Source organism: Myxocyprinus asiaticus, chromosome 15 (genome assembly GCF_019703515.2).
Source record: "Myxocyprinus asiaticus isolate MX2 ecotype Aquarium Trade chromosome 15, UBuf_Myxa_2, whole genome shotgun sequence".
NCBI lineage: Eukaryota > Metazoa > Chordata > Actinopteri > Cypriniformes > Catostomidae > Myxocyprinus > Myxocyprinus asiaticus.
The window spans coordinates 196,156-218,001 of NC_059358.1; the positions used below are offsets into that span (position 1 = coordinate 196,156).

Here is a 21,846-nt window from a genome sequence, read left to right on the forward strand (position 1 = left end):
CACTCACACACACACAAGTGCAGCAGTACCTGCGGGTTGGAGCACTTCAGATGTACCGGCTGCAGATCCACATGTAAACACATGATGAAGGCCTGTTTGGTGTCCGGCTGCAGTTTTGGGGCGGTGAGCGCCAGCGTGGAGGTGCAGCCTACAGGATCTAGTACACTCAGAGAACGCTGCTGTCCCAGAAGAGAGTACACACTCAACTGACTCACACACACTGTCCACGGGAACGCATCACCTGCAAAACACACACACACATGAGCTTCTACACACATCACCTGCAGCACACGTGTGTAACCGCTGGATGCTGAACGGATAATCAAATTAGCTCAAGCATTTAATAAAACACACGAGAGGCAGGGAATGTGGGGAAATCTGTGAATCATCTGTGAGCTTTCTATTGAATTTTGCATGCACAGATTCTGTATGTCTATCAGTGACAGCAGAGTGAGTTTAGCACTGTCAGTCTGATGCGACTTTTATGTCTCCCATGGACACAGTTCCCTCTTGTTTTGGATGTGAAGCCTAAATAAAGAATATGGCATGTACATTCTATTCATTGAAATTAATGCTAATAATTACAAAATGGAGAAATAATCGACACTTATGATTAGTCATAATAAGTGTCATATTTACACTGGAATCATAATCACAGAAACACCAGATGCATGCTGATCATCATGACAATGTTAATTCTGAACGATGTGAAGACTGTGTGTGTCGTACCCTCCTCCAGCACTGGTCTGGGGACAGTGAAGGGAATGTCCTGCAGCGGCTCCATGTGTCGGTGTCCAGCACTCAGAACGCTGATCTGCGGCAGACACAGCACCAGTGTACCCGGCATACACGCCTGACTGTGATACCAGCTGCGCACCGTGCCCGGGATATCGCCGCACAGCAGCGTGCTTGGAGACGGCAGAGAGTCCAACGGCACAAACACACAGCACGACTGCAGCTCCACCTGCACACACAGACACAGAAATCATTTCAGTCATTTCAACTGCTCAATATAACATCAGTCGCCACCATCAAATAAAAATCCAGCACATGTGTGATGTCACTGCTTGTGGGTGGAGTTCTGTTTGCCATTTAGCACTGCATGCAGGTCTTCATATAAATTACATCATGTTTCTTTAAATCACAACAGGTCATTCTATGTCAACTCAATTTCCATAGCTTCATTTTTTTATTTTTTGGAAAATTTCACTAGTTTTTATTTTTATTTTTCAGTTTTGTTTTAGTTAGTTTTAATGGTTCATAACTAGTTTATTTTTGTTTGTATTTTTTTGAAAATGGTCATTTTTTAAGCATAGTTTTAGTTTTCATTCATTTTAACACCACAAAATATAATCTGCACTTTAGACTAATGTTGTAATTGTTAACATTAGTTATCTACACTGGTTAACATGAACTAACAATTTCAGCACTTATTAATCTTGGTTACTGTTAATTCCAACAAATAATAGCATATTTTTATCATTAAAAGTTTGTCAATATATGGTATCTGTTAACATGATTTAATGCATTATGAAATAACGAACTACAATGAAAGATTGCAAATATTAAATCAACACTGACCAAGATTAAAAGAAAATGCTATAAAAATATAGTTCTTTGTTAACTGATGATACCTAATGTATTTAATAATGTTAGCATAAAGGACCTCATTGTAAAGTGCTATCAATATTATCTGCCTGTAATGACACATGATCAGAAACTACTCATGCTCAAAATAATACCATAAAAGTTTTATTTGTCATATTAACAACACATGAATTCTGCAGCACTTGCTGACATGAATGAACTGTGCTGTAAGTGTTATTATGAGTCAGGTTTGTAGGCCTCCTTGCTCGCACACACTTTTTCATCGGATTGAGGTCAGGGCTTTGTGATGGCCACTCCAATACCTTGACTTTGTTGTCCTCAAGCCATTTTGCAACTTTGGAGGTATGCTTGGGGTCATTGTCCATTTGGAAGACCCATTTGTGACCGAGCTTTAACTTCCTGTCTGATGTCTTGAGATGTTGCTTCAATATATCCACATAATTTTCCTTCCTCATGATGCCGTCTATTTTGTGAAGTGCACCAGTCCCTCCTGCAGCAAAGCACCCCCACAACATGATGCTGCCACCCCCATGCTTCACAGTTGGGATGGTGTTCTTCGGCTTGCAAGCCTCACCCTTTTTCCTCCAAACATAACGATGGTCATTATGGTCAAACAGTTCAATTTTTGTTTCATTAGACCAGAGGACATTTCTCTAAAAAGTAAGATCTTTGTCCCCATGTGCACTTGCAAACTGTAGTCTGGCTTTTTTATGGCGGTTTTGGAGCAGTGGCTTCTTCCTTGCTGAGCAGCCTTTCAGGTTATGTTGATATAGGACTTGTTTTACTGTGGATATAGATACTTGTCTACCTGTTTCCTCCAGCATCTTCACAAGGTCCTTTGCTGTTGTTCTGGGATTGATCTGCACTTTTCACACCAAACTACGTTCATCTCTAGGAGACAGAATGCGTCTCCTGAGCGGTGTGATGTCTGTGTGATCCCATGGTGTTTATGCTTGTGTATTATTGTTTGTACAGATGAACGTGGTACCTTCAGGTGTTTGGAAATTGCTCCCAAGGATGAACCAGACTTGTGGAAGTCCACAATTTTTTTCTTCTGAGGTCTTGGCTGATTTCTTTTGATTTTCCCATGATGTCAAGCAAAGAGGCACTGAGTTTGAAGGTAGACCTTAAAATACATCCACAGGTACACCTCCAATTCAGTACACCTCCTATCAGAAGCTAATTGGCTAAATGTCTAAAGGCTTGACATCATTTTCTGGAATTTTCCAAGCTGCTTAAAGGCACAGTTAACTTAGTGTATGTAAACTTCTGACCCACTGGAATTGTGATATAGTCAATTAAAAGTGAAACAATCTGTCTGTAAACAATTGCTGGAAAAATTACTCGTGTCATGCACAAAGTAGATGTCCTAAACGACTTGCCAAAACTATAGTTTGCTAATATTAAATCTGTGGAGTGGTTAAATAATGAGGTTGACCAGCATGCCGGCTCGCCTCCCTCACCTGGGTCTCATAGCTTAAACAACACAGCTGTGCCTCCAACTAAAATGTCCAGCAAAACATCTGAATAGTCAAAAACCGGGAAAAGATTGTCTGGTATGTGCTGCTGAATGTTCAGCAAACAGGACAAACAAAAACAACAAAGGAATTGGAGAGCTCCACACCGGCCATCTGTGGCGCCATCTTCACTCTCTACTTCACTATGTACTGATTATCACTGTCACATGTCTGTCAAACATGTTGAGTGATCCAAACATCATCTGCAGCCTGAAACTGAACTTTTGATCAGATTTTAGGAGTGAATGCACTTAACTGCATAGAGAGCTATAGGATGCTCCCTTGCTCCCTATTTAGTGAATGACTTAACCTCCAGTGTGCTGTCTGTCTGCACTGGTCTCAGACCAGTTTGAAATGCACCTTATTTTCATCCTAACTCCATATAAAGCCTCTGAAAGACACATTTATCAGCTTTTGCATGAATACATTAATTCTCCATGTGATAATGCACATTAAATATATAGTAATGCATTTATTAATGTTAATAGAACTGTATTGTACAGTGATAAGATAACAATATAACTAAATGTATATTAAAATGAAGTGAAATGACCACAGATGGGTTAATGTTGAAAATGATTCAAAATAACTAACATGTTTTTCAACTTTTGAGGGAATAAATTCCCATTTTCCACATATGTGGACATCATGTTTATCAGCACGCTGACGCACGAAAAATAAATTGATTTTTTAAAGCGGCATATCAAACGAAACTAGAGACGATTCTCTTTCCAACCAAACAGGTTTCAATCAAAAAACTTAGAGGTTTCTTAGCAGAGGCACTTTTGTTGGCGCTGTGCCCGTAGTAGCGCTTCATGGAAATTGACGGCATGTTGTTGTGTCACGTGACTCGGTGCGACAGAAGTTTAACCCTTACATGACAGTGTAGTCTTGTGAATAATATTCAGTCGGTGTTAATTCATGCGTTGCGTATAACGAAGCCAAAATACAATGTACACATGTGGACGCAGGGTCGCACGAGGGTATAGGGCCTTAAAAACTAAGATACAAAAAATAAATTTTGTTCTGAATCATAATCTCTAATAAGATATTAAGATATCTTTAATACTTTTGAAGTTATAGGCACTCAACACACACAAAAAAGTGTTCTCCCCCCATTTTTGGACTCACACCATTGACGTATAATACAACAGGAGGTGCTGAAGTCGACTGATTTTAGTAATAGACCGACCTATCTCTGTGGAAAAATATAGTCATGATGCTGACACCTTTCTAAGGTGATTTGTTTTAACCTGTAGTTTTGCTTTAAAATCAAAGGTGAAAATTCTCATTTCAACTCTACATAATAATGGATCCATGGTGTTTAATATTTTGGCTTTTATCATCTATTTCTCCTTGTTACTTAAAGTATAAAAAAAAATAATTGAGCTGGAGAATTTTCTGAAATTTGGTTGATTTGACATGGAGTTAAAGGGTGTTCAATACAGTTTCGCCTCACAGTCTTTGTTTGGATGACAGACTGTAATCTGCTCTCACCGAAAGTGGAATGAGAACGGAGATGTTTCTGGACAAGCAGGAATGTTGTGTAAAGTTTAAAGAGAGACGAGAGCTGCTGCACGACTGTAGCGGCTGAACAGAACTGAACGCGTCACCAGCGCAGCGTGATGAAACGGATGCTATGCTGCACATTTCTAGAATCAATGTGTTTGTGGACATTCCCAAAACACACCCTTACACACACAAACACTCGCACACATTCCTGTCAGTGCTTCCAGAAGTGGGCAGGTTCTGCTGGTTTTGGCGGTTGAGGTGGTAATGATGGTAAATAAACGGTGAATTGTACAGCGGGTGAGTTTATTTCTGCTGAACGCGTCATTAGCGCAGTGCTGTGGGTTAATTATATAGTTTGAACGTTTGTTTACTGTCAGTCGCTCCACACACACACACACACACACACACTGATGTCCAGGGCCACCAACACACACCAAACATTTATAGTCAGTGTTCATTGTTTTTTTTTATTTTAGTCAAAATATCATCATGTCACATTAAAAACGAGTAAATATTATGGATGAAAATAACATTTTAGTTGAAGATAATGTGCAATGTGACAAAAACACACATATATATAGAATATACAGCATATGCCGGTTCAGTTACGGTTCATCTCAAGCGTGGAAATCTCCACCATCCTATGACTGGATCATTTGAATAAATTCTTTCTTGATTTTTATTTTCTCTTTCACTTTTTTCTTTCTGTTGTTTAAAAAAAAACAATTGTCGGGGGTCTGGGTATCTCAGTGAGTATTGACGCTGACTATCACACCTGGAGTTGTGAGTTTGAATCCAGGGTGTGCTGAGTGACTCCAGCCAGGTCTCCTAAGCAACCAAATTGGTCCGGTTGCTAGGGAGGGTAGAGTCACATGGGGTAACCTCCTCGTGGTCGCTATAATGCGGTTCGCTCTCAGTGGGGCGCGTGGTGAGTTGTGCGTGGATGCTGCGGAGAATAGCGTGAAGCCTCCACACACGCTACGTCTCCGCGGTAACACGCTCAACAAGCCACGTGATAAGATTTGCGGATTGACGGTCTCAGACGCGGAGGCAACTGAGGTTCGTCCTCCGCCACCCGGATTGAGGCGAGTCACTACACCAAACTGGGGAGAAAAGTGGAGAAAATCCCCTTGGCGCACCGAGGAGCAGATCGTCTAAATATGAGACCCGTTCTCCTCAAAGGAGTCAGAGCCACCTCCATACATTTGCTGAAGACTCTCCGAGCTAATGAAAGTCCGAAAGGCACCTTCAAAAATTCGTAGGCTATGCCCTGATAGGCAAACCTCAGGAATTTCCTGTGAGCTGGATACATTTCTGTATAGAAATATCCGTCCTTGAGATCCACTGATGTGAACCAATCTCCGGGATGAATAGAGTGAGACAGCACTCGGAGCGTGAGTATTTTGAATCTGTATTTTGAGGTATTTGTTGAGGTTGTTTTTGGGATGACAAAATACCGGGAGTATAACCCGTGACGGCTGTCCTCCGCCGGCACCACCCATATCGCTCTTTTGCTCAATAAAGAGATCTGAGCTGATTCCCCCTCCACTGTTGACATTAACACATGGTTGAAACGTGGTGGTTTCACAGTAAATTGCAGTCGATAACCCATATTATCGTAGTTAATATCCAGGGGTGAACAGCACACGCACGCCAGCTCTGCACTTTGACAGCGAGAGGGCCGCTGCAGCTCCCGCTCACCGACGGTGCGATGCCGTCATCTAGTAGCGGAGCTGGGTTTGCAGCTTTGATTAGAAATGTTTTGTGTTTGTTTTGGGGCTTTGCTGTGCCCTCAGCTTGCAGCCTGGATGGACAGAAGAATTTTTTATTTTGAACACACATATGCTTTTGCAACTTCTCTCTCCCCTCAGCTTTGCCCCCGTGGGTGGAGGGGAGAGGCTTAATACAGAGGGCATCTTCAGAACTTGTGCAATTTTCCCACTTGAACTGGTTAGTGGAAGAAATGAACCGGCCACTGAACCGCCTTTTAACGTCACCCTGAGCAACTGCAGCCTCACCAATTTACTCTTTTTCGGGGGGAGGGATGAGATCGCTCACCTCGTAAGGAAGGGATGCGAACAGAGACCCCTGAGTGCTGATCACTGTCCCTTTTTGCTCATGAAAGTCTCCGATACTTAAATTATACTCCTTGAGTATCACCGACTATGGCGGGCCGAGTGACAGAATTGGATAAAAATACCTGCCTTAACACACAAGTATTACCACTCAAACTAAAAAATATAACTCCTGGATCTTATAGTCGCCCTTTCTGACTTACCTTTACGGCTCGTCTGTAAAACTGTTAAGCAAAAATAAAATTCCATTAGCTGCTGAGGACTGCTTCCACAAATCTTTACGGGGAAGAAAGCGAGACTGACGTAAAGGCAGGTGACAGCAGTTTATATCAGGAAGGCGGGGCTTCCTGGTCACTGCTGTGAATTGTCTGTCATTGGACAGCATGAGGCGTTTACCCATAGTGAGACACCGAACGAATGTTTGAAAGAACCACTTTCAGTTGTGCTAGCAACTTGCTGCTGTGAGCACGCTCATGTGAAATATCACATCAAAATCATTCACACACAATCACTGCACGAGCTGCCGACACACACACGCACACACACACACACACACACAGACACGCACACGCACACACACACACTCGAGTGACATCACTGGCCTGGGCAAGACCTCTGTAGATCTTCAGCAGTGTTTGAGATGCTCCTCTGAGTTTCCTCTCTGATGAAAGTTTTGAAATGTGTTAAGATGTATGAAGTGTGTGTGTTACCTGTAGTGTGAGGCGTTTGACGGCGTTCCAGGTGTGTGTTATCAGGTTCTTCATTCGTTCTTCTTGACTCAAATGACTTTCTTCAGATGATGGAAAAACCTTCACTGGAGCAGAGAGAGGCCTCGACTCTATATACACACACACACACACACACACACACACACACACACAACAGACAGGAAGTGAGGTCAGACACTTTTAACATGAGATGCTGCTAAAGCTCAAGTTGACTTTGATTTTGTGTGTTTCTACAGACGCTGTTGTGTGTGTGTGTGTGTGTGTCTTCAGTATGTATAAACCTCTCTGATGCACTGTACTGCTTTCACTCACAGCACACACACAAACACACACGTTGGTATTTGTGGTTTATGAGGACTCTCCATAGACATAATGATTTTTATACTGTATGAACTATATATTCTATCCCCTAACCCTAACCCTACCCCTACCCCTAAACCTAACCCTCACACACACACACACTTTCTGCATTTTTACATTTTCACATACACACACATCATGTTAGTATGTTATCATTAAGTGATTTGAATCTATGTGGACACTAATGAAATGTACACTCATAAACCACAGATTCTATAGCGTAACCTAACCCTATCGTAAACTTAACCAGTTATATAACACTATACACACGCTCACTCGACACACACACACTTACACACACTGCACACACACACTCACACACAGTGAAGTGTGCTCACGCACACACACATGTAGTGAAGTGTGACTCATCGCTACACACACTAGAGTGAAGTGTGCTCACGCACACACACAGACGTGCACACGTGTGCTCACGCACACACACATGAGTGCAAGTGTGCTCACGCACACACACAGAGTTGATAGTGTGCACACAGACACCACACTAACCCTACGCCTGAACGTAGTGCTCACAAGCACACACACAGTGAAGTGTGCTCACGCACACACACAGTGAAGTGTGCTCACACACACACAGTGAAGTGTGCTCACACACACACACACACACACAGTGAAGTGTGCTCACACACACACACACACACACAGTGAAGTGTGCTCACACACACACACACACACAGTGAAGTGTGCTCACACACACACACACACAGTGAAGTGTGCTCACACACACACACACACACAGTGAAGTGTGCTCACACACACACACACAGTGAAGTGTGCTCACACACACACACACAGTGAAGTGTGCTCACACACACACACAGTGAAGTGTGCTCACACACACACACAGTGAAGTGTGCTCACACACACACACAGTGAAGTGTGCTCACACACACACACACACACACACACACACACACACACACACACACACAGTGAAGTGTACTCACACACACACACACACACACACACACAGTGAAGTGTACTCACACACACACACACAGTGAAGTGTACTCACACACACACACAGTGAAGTGTACTCACACACACACACAGTGAAGTGTACTCACACACACACACACAGTGAAGTGTACTCACACACACACACAGTGAAGTGTACTCACACACACACACACACACACACACACACACACACACACACAGTGAAGTGTACTCTCTCACACACACACACAGTGAAGTGTACTCTCTCACACACACACACAGTGAAGTGTACTCACACACACACACAGTGAAGTGTACTCTCACACACACACACACACACAGTGAAGTGTACTCTCACACACACACAGTGAAGTGTACTCTCACACACACACACACACAGTGAAGTGTACTCTCACACACACACACACACAGTGAAGTGTACTCTCACACACACACACACACACACACAGTGAAGTGTACTCTCACACACACACACACACACAGTGAAGTGTACTCTCACACACACACACACACACAGTGAAGTGTACTCTCACACACACACACACACAGTGAAGTGTACTCTCACACACACACACACACACAGTGAAGTGTACTCTCACACACACACACACAGTGAAGTGTACTCACACACACACACACACACACACACACACACACACAGTGAAGTGTACTCACACACACACACACACACACACACACACACAGTGAAGTGTACTCTCTCACACACACACACACAGTGAAGTGTACTCACACACACACACACAGTGAAGTGTACTCACACACACACACACAGTGAAGTGTACTCTCACACACACACACACACACAGTGTACTCACACACACACACACAGTGAAGTGTACTCACACACACACACACACACACACACAGTGAAGTGTACTCACACACACACACACACACACAGTGAAGTGTGCTCACACACACACACAGTGAAGTGTGCTCACACACACACACACACACACACACACAGTGAAGTGTACTCACACACACACACACACACACAGTGAAGTGTACTCACACACACACACAGTGAAGTGTACTCACACACACACACAGTGAAGTGTACTCACACACACACACAGTGAAGTGTACTCACACACACACACAGTGAAGTGTACTCACACACACACACAGTGAAGTGTACTCACACACACACACACACACACACACACACAGTGAAGTGTACTCTCTCACACACACACACAGTGAAGTGTACTCACACACACACACAGTGAAGTGTACTCTCACACACACACAGTGAAGTGTACTCTCACACACACACAGTGAAGTGTACTCTCACACACACACAGTGAAGTGTACTCTCACACACACACAGTGAAGTGTACTCTCACACACACACACACACACAGTGAAGTGTACTCTCACACACACACACACACACAGTGAAGTGTACTCTCACACACACACACACAGTGAAGTGTACTCTCACACACACACACACAGTGAAGTGTACTCTCACACACACACACACACACACACAGTGAAGTGTACTCTCACACACACACACACACACACAGTGAAGTGTACTCTCACACACACACACACACAGTGAAGTGTACTCTCACACACACACACACACACACAGTGAAGTGTACTCTCACACACACACACACACACACAGTGAAGTGTACTCTCACACACACACACACACACACAGTGAAGTGTACTCTCACACACACACACACACAGTGAAGTGTACTCTCACACACACACACACAGTGAAGTGTACTCTCACACACACACACACACACACAGTGAAGTGTACTCACACACACACACACACACACACACAGTGAAGTGTACTCTCTCACACACACACACACAGTGAAGTGTACTCACACACACACACACAGTGAAGTGTACTCACACACACACACACACACACAGTGAAGTGTACTCACACACACACACACACAGTGAAGTGTACTCACACACACACACACACAGTGAAGTGTACTCACACACACACACACACAGTGAAGTGTACTCACACACACACACACAGTGAAGTGTACTCACACACACACACACAGTGAAGTGTACTCACACACACACACACAGTGAAGTGTACTCACACACACACACACACACAGTGAAGTGTACTCTCTCACACACACACACACACAGTGAAGTGTACTCTCTCACACACACACACACAGTGAAGTGTACTCTCTCACACACACACACACAGTGAAGTGTACTCACACACACACACACACACAGTGAAGTGTACTCACACACACACACACAGTGAAGTGTACTCACACACACACACACAGTGAAGTGTACTCTCTCACACACACACACACAGTGAAGTGTACTCTCTCACACACACACACACAGTGAAGTGTACTCTCTCACACACACACACACAGTGAAGTGTACTCACACACACACACACACAGTGAAGTGTACTCACACACACACACACACAGTGAAGTGTACTCACACACACACACACACAGTGAAGTGTACTCACACACACACACACACAGTGAAGTGTACTCACACACACACACACAGTGAAGTGTACTCACACACACACACACACACACAGTGAAGTGTACTCACACACACACACACACACACAGTGAAGTGTACTCACACACACACACACAGTGAAGTGTACTCACACACACACACAGTGAAGTGTGCTCACACACACACACACACACACAGTGAAGTGTACTCACACACACACACACACACACAGTGAAGTGTACTCACACACACACACACAAGCCACTAAAATTTTGTCTTTTATAAACTGATTTTATCGAAGGTGATTTACAAATGAGAAAAATACTAAATATGATGTACATATCTTATCCACATGATAAATGCATATATATATATATGTGTGTGTGTGTGTGTGTGTGTGTGTGTGTGTGTGTGCATGTTTTCTGCAATATCAGCCCATGCTGCACATACAAACCAAACACAATTAATTACAGGAAGCTCGGAGAAGGAAGTCGAGTTAAGACCAGCTTAAGAGACTGTGTGTGTGTGTGTGTGTGTGTGTGTGTGTGTGTGTGTGTGTGTGTGTGTGTGTGTGTGTGTACGGGGGCCGTGTGCTTTCATGTAGCAGATACAGAACGCAGCGAGGACATTCGCCTGTCACAATAAAGACTGTAATTTCTACTGGCTCAGTGACTGTAAACACACAGGAGAGGAGTTTCATACAGTCAATGACACACACCTGCACGGATAACACCGCATACACACAAACACACATCTGACACGAGACACAACAAACACACACTCACACTCAGTTCTGCACTTTCTTCAGTATCAACTTGTATCTTAATATGAAACAGTAGGAACTTTTCTCCAACTCTATGAACTTGAAGGAAAACGCTGTAGAAGACTTTCACAAGACAGTAGTGTGTGTGTGTGTGTGTGTGTGTGTGTGTGTGCGAGTACGTATACGTGTAAGTGTGTGTGTACATGTGTGTGTGTGTGTGTATGTGTGTGAGTACGTGTAAGTGTGTATGTGTGTGAGTACGTGTACGTGTGTGTGTGTGTGTGTGTGTGTGTGTGTGTGTGTGTGTGTGTGTAGAGATGGGTGTATTGTTTCTCCTAATGAAAAGCATGCTGCTGTAATGCTTTTACTCGGGACAGCTTTTGATTACACTTGGAAACATTCAGCATGTGGCGTTTATGAAGACAAACATCTGAAGCAGCTCCTGCAGGAGAAACACACTGACCTCCATCTGAAAACCTCCTATGACACAAACACTCTTCATCTCCCACAAAACACAGGACTACTGGTGCCGTCACGTGCTATCAGAATGATCTACTGCCACTTCTGAAGTCAGTAGTGATTAAGTGCTCTGTTGTCAGAAAGATGGAGGATGGCAGGTTCATTCTTGCATATTTCTAGAGAAACTCTTTGACACTGTAATGTTATTGACAATAATGGAATTTGACAAATAAATGCTATTTTCTGTGTAAAAATGTACAATATGCATTAAATGGTTGATACAGGTAAATGTATCTGACCAAAACAAGCCATAACAAGGTAGCTGCATTTACAAAAATGAATAAAATTAGGGCTGTCAATCGATTAAAACTTTAAATCAAATTACACAGTATGCCGATTAATTAATAGAATTAATCGCAATTAATCGCAAATATAAATATTTTCTGACAAAGCCCCACAAATAAAAATAATTCAATAAATAAGGATTATTTAAATAGCTATATTTAAATAATTTTAAATAAAATATACTATAAAACATTTTTGACATTTTGAAGTCAATATATATGTGTACATAAGTCTATCAATGGCCTTCAGTTCACAGCGATCTATTTTGAAATTGAATTCATCAATCTGTCTGAGATTTATTATAAGATCTTTTCTAAGGACCCGTCAGTGTACACATGCATCAGACGGACACTTCTGAAGCGTCTCACTTTAGATGCATCGAGTTTTTAGGTCGCTGTGGGGAGATAAACGTAGTTTGAACTTAGAAAAACACGTCTCGAGTGGGGATGTGCATGACTAGTCGACTAAACGGTTCTGATGCTGCTAGTCGACACTGGAATTACTAGTCGGTTAATATTTTTCTCCATTAAACTGTTCAACATTTTTACACATTTACATTTGGCTTTATAGTTTTACAGAGGCTGCAAATGACGTATTAATGCTACACATTTTAAATATAATTAAATGATATCTGGAGCAGATACAGAGTTTCACCTCATGCTGCATGTGCTTCTTCCCTCTCTCACTCGCGGCGTGCGCAGGAAAATGTCCTCGCTCAAAACAACTCAAAGTAGCTGTGAAATCCCTTCGGTGGTGCTGCAGAAGCAGATGGCTTGAAAGTCACTATAGATGTTTCCACATTTGAGTCTTCTTTAAATCTGTGCGTGCTTGCAAGTTATTTTCCCATTTTTTTAATCTGCTGATTAAGAAGGCTATTTTCAACAAGGTGCTGCCTGCTTAGCGGGTTAAACTATCTTTAATTCTGTGTGCACATCATGTTTAGAATACATTAGGTTTATTATAGGCTACATCGTCTTCTTTCGGCTGCTCCCGTTAGGGGTCGCCACAGCGGACCATCCGTGATCCGCATATTTGACTTAGTATTGTAGGCTACATCAAAGGCCTATTTTTTCTATCCTATAATTTTTTTTTCATGGTAAATGTTATTGATTAACGTTCTGTCAGCTGTCATATTAGATCAATGGCTAATGCACGACTGCACGTCATGAAATACGCACAACTTTTTAGCGCATTTTTTTTTTCTCTTGTAGATTTGGCTTCATCTACCTGTTAATTATTTTCAACAATGTCCTGAGTGCTATCACACCTGGAGTCACGAGTTTGAATCCAGGGTGTGTTGAGTGACTCCAGCCAGGTCTCCTAAGCAACCAAATTGGCCCGGTTGCTAGGGAGGGTAGAGTCACATGGGGTAACCTCCTCGTGGTCGCTATAATGTGGTTCTCGCTCTCGGTGGGGCATGTGGTGAGTTGTGTGTGGATGCTGTGGAGAATAGCGTGAAGCCTCCACATGCGCTATGTCTCCGCGGTAACACGCTCAACAAGTCACGTGATAAGATGCGCGGATTGACGGTCTCAGATGCGGAGGCAACTGAGATTCGTCCTCCGCCACCCGGATTGTCACTACGCCACCACGAGGACTTAGAGCACATTGGGAATTGGCCATTCCAAATTGGGGATTAAAAAAACAAAACAAATAAAAATAATGTTCTGAGTGTAATAAGGAATATTCCTACAATCAGAGCGATTTTTCCTTGAACATCACCTGTTTTCTCCAGGGGGCAGGAAGCGAAACTCCAGCTGCAATGCTCAGATGTACAGAGAGAACAAACTTCCCAAGAGCACACAGCACAAGATGACACATCTGAACGCTGGCATCTCGAGACTAGTGATGTGCGGAATTTCACTGACATTTAAACTAAAATTTTGGAGTCGATTAGTCTAAAAAGAAACCAACCTTCAGAAAATGGTCAAAACATTTGTGTTTATGTGACCCATTTCAAATACTTAATCTATGCCAAATCCGATGCTAAATTCCACTGAAAAGGGGCATTTATCTGCAACGTGCTCGCCTTACATTAATGATCATTGTACATTAAATATAGAACATGACACACAATCACTTTTAGCGAATACAGGTTTATTTATTGAAAACTATTGAATGAATAGTGCAGGACCAACAGTGCAACCCTAACAGCCTGTTCTAAACTTACCAAGTAAAAGTTACTTAAAGTATTAAAACAGTCAGGGGAAATGATTAATTGCATTATTTTTAGTATAATTAAACCTTTCATCACAGAAACTCTCCTCCGCCATGTTGAAAGTTTGTCTCCTCCCAACTCAGAAACTCAGGGAGCAAAATGATCTCTCTAGTTTCCCAGTTATAATTACTGTGTGACTTCACATTTATGTGCAACTTCAGAGTAGGAAACTCATGTTTACAATAATTCTGATATCATGTGAAGGCAGCACCAGTGTGTGTGTGTGTGTGTGTGTGTGTGTGTGTACTCATCACAGTTTTAGACCCCGTTTCCAGCTGGTATTAGGATGCGTATCTGCTGGTCCGATCACATGTGGTCAGTGCTAAATACAGGTCTAAACAGGATCTAAACGTTTTGTGATCAGATCGCTGAAACCACATACAGAGGTAGTCAAAAACTCATGTGACCACATCACATTTGAGGTGTAAGCGTTAATCCATCCTGATGCATCCTGGATGGAAGTGAAGCACCACCCCTCACCTGTCAATCAACCATTGCGCTAAAACAAGAGTCTAAACGTTGCCGGTTATGAGCGGCTTTAAAAAGAAAATAACCATCTGATCAGAACATTTAAAAAGCACATACATGTTTACAGCTCTCATCCACACTGAGACTTTCGAAAACTCTCTCCATAACCGCATACTTTGGGTCAGGACACAGAAAACAGAGGATTCAAACTTAAAAAGTTTAGTGTGGATGTGGTCTAAAATAACTGCAATGACAGAGAATTCATCAACATGAGTGTGTGTGTGTGTGTGTGTGTGTGTGTGTGTGTACCTGTGATAGTTTTAGTCTTCACTGGACTGCTGGTGTAGTCTGATGGGTTGCTAGTTGGTTTGGTTAGTGGTGTGCTGCCAACAGATGCTTCATCCTCCCTCCTCTTCTTCATCACCATGGAAACCTGCAAACATCACTGAAGATCAGCAACTTCATCCCACAACACAAACACACTAACAGCTCCAGAGAGACAGACAGACAGACAGAGAGACAGACAGACGGTTGTTACCTGTTGTGTCTGCCTGTTGCTGCTGGTGGTTCTCTGCGGGTGAAACAGAAGCCAAGAGAACAGAACCGGATCCACATTCACAGCCATTCCCTGAACACTGACCAACAACACTGCACCTACAACACACACAAACACATTCATACAGCTTTTCAATGAGCACACGTCATCCATCATATAATTACTGTTGACTAACACACAGCAGAACAAGAAACCTTTCTGCAATATTTAATAAACAAATCGTTTTTACAATTGAGGACGCCCCTGAATGTCGTCAAAGGGAGGATGTGTCAGATTGAACACATTTAAGGAGGTGATTTCGAACAGAGCTGAAATCACAGTAATATGGAGTTGCAGGAGTATTTCTACCTTTGCTTTGTACTGCACACCTGACTGCTTTCTACACTCTCTAGTGTGTACTAGTCCACACGTCACACTGTCTGCGATTCTGCAGAAACTTCACTGTTGATTTCAACATTAAGACAGACGATAAACTGAACGCACCTATTAGTGTGAATGACTGCTTACAGTAAACACACACACACACACACACACACACACACACACACTGTTCAGATGTCAGTACATCATACACACAGCTCAAAAATCTCATAAGCAGCTAAAAATATCATTTTTCTTAAATAAACGTCCACGAAGCTTCAGCCTCTTCATCACTGGTCTTCACCCACAGTTCACGAGTACAGTTCTGAGGTCACACATCACAAGCACGCGTGTAATGGCTCCCATGCCTTCAGGATTTAGCCGGAATTCTCTGGCGTAAATGGGAACGCCTCAATCATCTGATAAGAGTGCAGGCTGTCCTCTGATGAGCTCTACAACTTCCACAACGGCTTTGGAACGATCCGGAGTGTTGGGTGTCAGGCCCGCGGGCGCACTTAACTTCCACCATCACAAACGATGAACGCAAGAGGAACATAATGTAAGCAGACACACACACACACACACACACAAGCATCGATGAACGCTCTCTGTGTTGTACTGAATGTACTTAAAACACACATTTAAACCTCGTGTGTGGCACTCTGTTCAAGAGTCAGGGGCCGTTCACACAAGACACGCTAGATGGACGTCTTTGACAGTTGCGACACGCTTGATTGTTTAAGCGTCTTGTGCCATGACTGCTGTGCTTATAAAGACCCTGTGAAATCACTTGACGAGCTCAGTGTTCTTTTCTATTCTGATGCATTATCTTTTGAAACTGGAAGGTGGGATAAGACATTTTGAAGGGCTCATCTCTGTTTTTTAAATAGCCAATAGGCTCTTTAAACAGAAATCACAGTCATGATTTGCTACTTGCTTCATTGCAGGTACTACAGAGTAAAACAGTCTGTTTCCGGAAGTAAAAAAATCTATTTTTTTCTCCTTAAAGGAATGAATTATTAACGATAGCTTATGAACGTTTAAAGACAGAGCTACCGTGAGCTCTGAGGTTGTTAATCGATGGGTTATGCTTTTGTTGACGACATCAGTCCATGTTATTACAACTTAAATACAATGCATCTAATTATTAGCAGAATTCCTGGTGAAGAACTACACAACCCATAATGCTGAAGAGAGATCCTCCAATCAGAGAAATATGTCAAGAGCTCCGCCCACTCCCATGATGCACTCTGAATGATGCAATCAAGTCGCTCTCCCTACACTCATAAACTACTTGTGTATTTGTTTATATCTTATTTTACAATATACTTCACTGCAAAAAAAGTATTTTTGTTTTCCAGTAAAAATATTTGAACATTCTTTTTTTTTTCTCCCCAATTTGGAATGCCCAATTCCCAATGCGCTCTAAGTCCTCGTGGTGGTGTAGTGACTCGCCTCAATCCGGGTGGTGGAGGACGAATCTCAGTTGCCTCCGCGTCTGAGACCGTCAATCCGCGCATCTTATCACGTGACTTGTTGAGCGCGTTACCACGGAGACATAGCGCGTGTGGAGACTTCACGCTATTCTCCGCGGCATCCACGCTCAACTCACCACACGCCCCACCGAGAGTGAGAGCCACATTATAGCGACCATGAGGAGGTTACCCCATGTGACTCTACCCTCCCTAGCAACCAGGCCAATTTGGTTGCTTAGGAGACCTGACTGGAGTCACTCAGCACGCCCTGGATTCGAACTCATGTCTCCAGGGGTGATAGTCAGCGCCAATACTCGCTGAGATACCCAGGACCCCCAATTATCTGAATATTCTTAAAATAAGATAAATGTGCTTGAGAAGCAGAATGACAAGATCTTTTGTCTTGTTTTTATGGAAATCTAACAAAATTTGTAACTTTTATGCTTAAACAAGAAAAAAAAAAAAACTATCTGCAAGAATAAAAATAATAAAACATTATTTTTAGTTGTTTTTTTATTCCTATTTGCAAATAGTTTTTCATATTTTAAGTATAAATGATACTACATTTCTTAGATTTCTATGAAAAATATATCATTCTGCTTCTCAAGCACATTTATCTTGTTTTAAGGATGTTTAAATTTTTTACCAGACAATAAGACAAAACAACTTTAAATCAGATTTTCGATACAAAGTTTATAATGTCGTGATTCACCTCAGAGCTGGTTGGTTTCTTTCATGGCGCACAACTCTTTTATGAACGACTTTATGAAATCCCAATGGGAAAAATGAATGGGAAAATCACTCCGGAAACGAGAGGGACATTTTCATTCTAGAAAGCGTTTGATTGGACATGGTGTAATGCAGCATGAGTCATCAATATTTTTGGTCCATTCTCCTGGAAGAGAAAGACTGCACATTTTAAATGTTTATATCTGCTGAACATAAAGAGCTCTGTGAACGGCTCCTCAGTTCTGCTCTCTCCAGTCCGGCAGTGCATCTCTCTTCCTTTAAAAGCTCTATTAAAGGATCTTTATGGCCTTTAAAAGTCTGTGTGTGTGATAATAGAGAGAAACAGGCCACCTACGGTCTGCGCGTGCTCTTCCCATCATGGCCCGGGCCCAACACAACGGCTCCACAATCATAAACACACAAGCACTTCAAAGTCTGCCGCAGTCATTAGAGACGCAGCCGTACGGGGGCCGAGTGCTTTCATGTAGCAGATACAGAACGCAGCGAGGACATTCGCCTGTCACAATAAAGACTGTAATTTCTACTGGCTCAGTGACTGTAAACACACAGGAGAGGAGTTTCATACAGTCAATGACACACACCTGCACGGATAACACCGCATACACACAAACACACATCTGACACGAGACACAACAAACACACACTCACACTCAGTTCTGCACTTTCTTCAGTATCAACTTGTATCTTAATATGAAACAGTAGGAACTTTTCTCCAACTCTATGAACTTGAAGGAAAACGCTGTAGAAGACTTTCACAAGACAGTAGTGTCACACTTTGTTGTCTTATTAAGCTTATTAGGCTCTCTAAGATTGTGCATGTAAACACGCTCACTGCTCCAAATACATCACAACATCACCTGTAGAGCTCCACTGCAGCACTGTGTGTGTGTGTGTGTGTATGTATGAGTGTGCGTAGTGTGTGTGCGCTTATGTGTGTGTATTGTGTGTGTGTGTATTGTGTGTATGTATAAGTGTGTGTAGTATGTGTGCGTGTGCGCGCGTGTATGTGCGTGTGCGTGTTTGTGTGTGTGTTTGTTCTCTGTGCGGTCAGCGCCTCTTCTATGAGTTGTGTGAATGTCCCGATTTAAGGGGGAGAGATTGAAACTGCACCGGCTGATGCACACTCTGTCACGGGACCCTCATCCCTCGAGCGCACACGCTTAATGCAGCTAGATTATAACGTGATGACTCGAGACTTATTGAATGATAATATATGTGTCACTGTGTGTTTCTTATCATGAAGAACATCAGCAATACACAGCTTTATTAATAAGAGAGAGTTTAAGTTAAAGATGGATTGAAGTGAACAGAAAGGTGAGAGAGGGTACTCTTCACCCCATTATACACCACAACAAAATACATTTTTGATTTGTTTTTGTTTTGGCTTGTTTTCCAGTATAAATATCCAAAACTCCTTTAAAACAACGTACATTTACTTTAGCAGATATACTGCAGAATAAAGAAATATGATCTGAGTGTTGAATATAATATTAAAAATACAAATATTTCAAAATATTTAAAAATCCTTTAATAAAGATGCATTCACCTGAGAAGCAGCATATAAGATATTTAGACTTTCTTTTAGAGAATAGATCTTGAATAGAAGTATATTTTATCTTTACTGCACTCGCAGAAGTAAAACCAAGTGAGAAAATACACTTATATATAAAATACACTAATATATAAAATACACTAATATATAAAATACACTAATATATAAAATACACTTATATATAAAATACACTAATATATAAAATACACTAATATATAAAATACACTTATATATAAAATACACTTATATATAAAATACACTAATATATAAAATACACTAATATATAAAATACACTATATATAAAATACTATATATAATACACTTATATATAAAATACACTAATATATAAAATACACTTATATATAAAATACACTTATATATAAAATACACATATAAGTATTTTTATATATTTAAGATACATTCTGTTAAAGCAAGTCTAAATATCTTATATGTTGATTCTCAAGTAAATGTTTCTTGTTTTAAGGATTTTTAGACAATTTTAAATGGAAAAAAGACAAACACTTGATAATAGTTTTGCAGTGAATTTCTTTAATGAATTAAACTTAAAAGTATTTTTCTCCTTTAATTCAGAGAATGTCATTTAGAGGTATTTTTAAAAGATGATTTTGTCCTCTTTATTGTTAGTAAGCACGTTTAATACATCCTTTTAAATCATGGCACAAGCTGAATAATTGGCCGAATAGTCGAATAATCGTTCGAATAATCGTTAGATTAATCGATCATCAAAATAATCGTTAGTTGCAGCCCTACATGCTTTGATGAAGTATTGAAATATAATGCACTTCATAATAAAAAGTTGAAATGACGTTTGACGTTTCATTTATCTAAAGAAATCTTTAAATATTACTGGAATTAAGACTAAAAGGTGTCAAACACAGACAGCACAAAATGAAAATGCATTCTTGTGTTCAAACAAAGCTGGATGTAGTGCAAGCACAAATGCAAGGGTTTCGAAACGTGTTTTTCTACGTTAAAACTATGTTTAAATTAACAGTGAAATTCTGTGTATGACACGATGCATCTAAAGTGAGACGCTTCAGAAGTGTCCGTCTGATGCATGTGTACACTGACGGGTCCTTAGAAAAGATCTTATAATAAATCTCAGACAGATTGATGAATTCAATTTCAAAATAGATCGCTGTGAACTGAAGGCCATTGATAGACTTATGTACACATATATATTGACTTCAAAATGTCAAAAATGTTTTATAGTATATTTTATTTAAAATTATTTAAATATAGTATATTATAATGAGAGACAGGTGTGTGTGTTGTTCATGTTGAGGCTGTCTGTCGGTGAGTGGGTAAGTTATTTCACAGACGGGAGGAGAGCGACACATTACATCAGTTTCAACTTCTAATTTACAGGTTTAAAATTGAGATTAGACATGAGACTGAGCATAAAATACTGCTGTAATTACAAGCGTTACACAGGAAACACTCGCCGTTATTTACAGTTTCATATATAGAGACGATCTACAGATCAGAGCTGCAGTAATTGAGTGTCAGATAAAGAAACACACAACAGATTTACTGCACGACACACACACACTAAATCACATAACTACACTCATTCTCTGA

The 21,846-nt window shown here is 41.3% G+C and overlaps 1 protein-coding gene across 6 annotated transcripts in view; it reads right to left on the reverse strand.

Moving 5' to 3' along the window:
• LOC127453075 (intermembrane lipid transfer protein VPS13B-like) overlaps nucleotides 1-21,846 on the reverse strand; it is a 194,830-nt gene that overhangs the window by 97,677 nt on the left and 75,307 nt on the right. For all 6 annotated transcript variants that reach the window (XR_007899358.1, XM_051719104.1, XM_051719103.1 and 3 more), the window contains exons 20-24: nucleotides 16,090-16,205; nucleotides 15,861-15,984; nucleotides 7,423-7,550; nucleotides 730-964; nucleotides 30-241 (exon numbers count right to left, since the gene is read on the reverse strand). Coding sequence is in view for 5 of the 6 variants with exons in the window: in XM_051719104.1 (XP_051575064.1) it covers nucleotides 30-241; nucleotides 730-964; nucleotides 7,423-7,550; nucleotides 15,861-15,984; nucleotides 16,090-16,205 (815 nt within the window). In the remaining variant the exon portion in view is untranslated. The remainder of the gene's footprint in view (nucleotides 1-29; nucleotides 242-729; nucleotides 965-7,422; nucleotides 7,551-15,860; nucleotides 15,985-16,089; nucleotides 16,206-21,846) is intronic.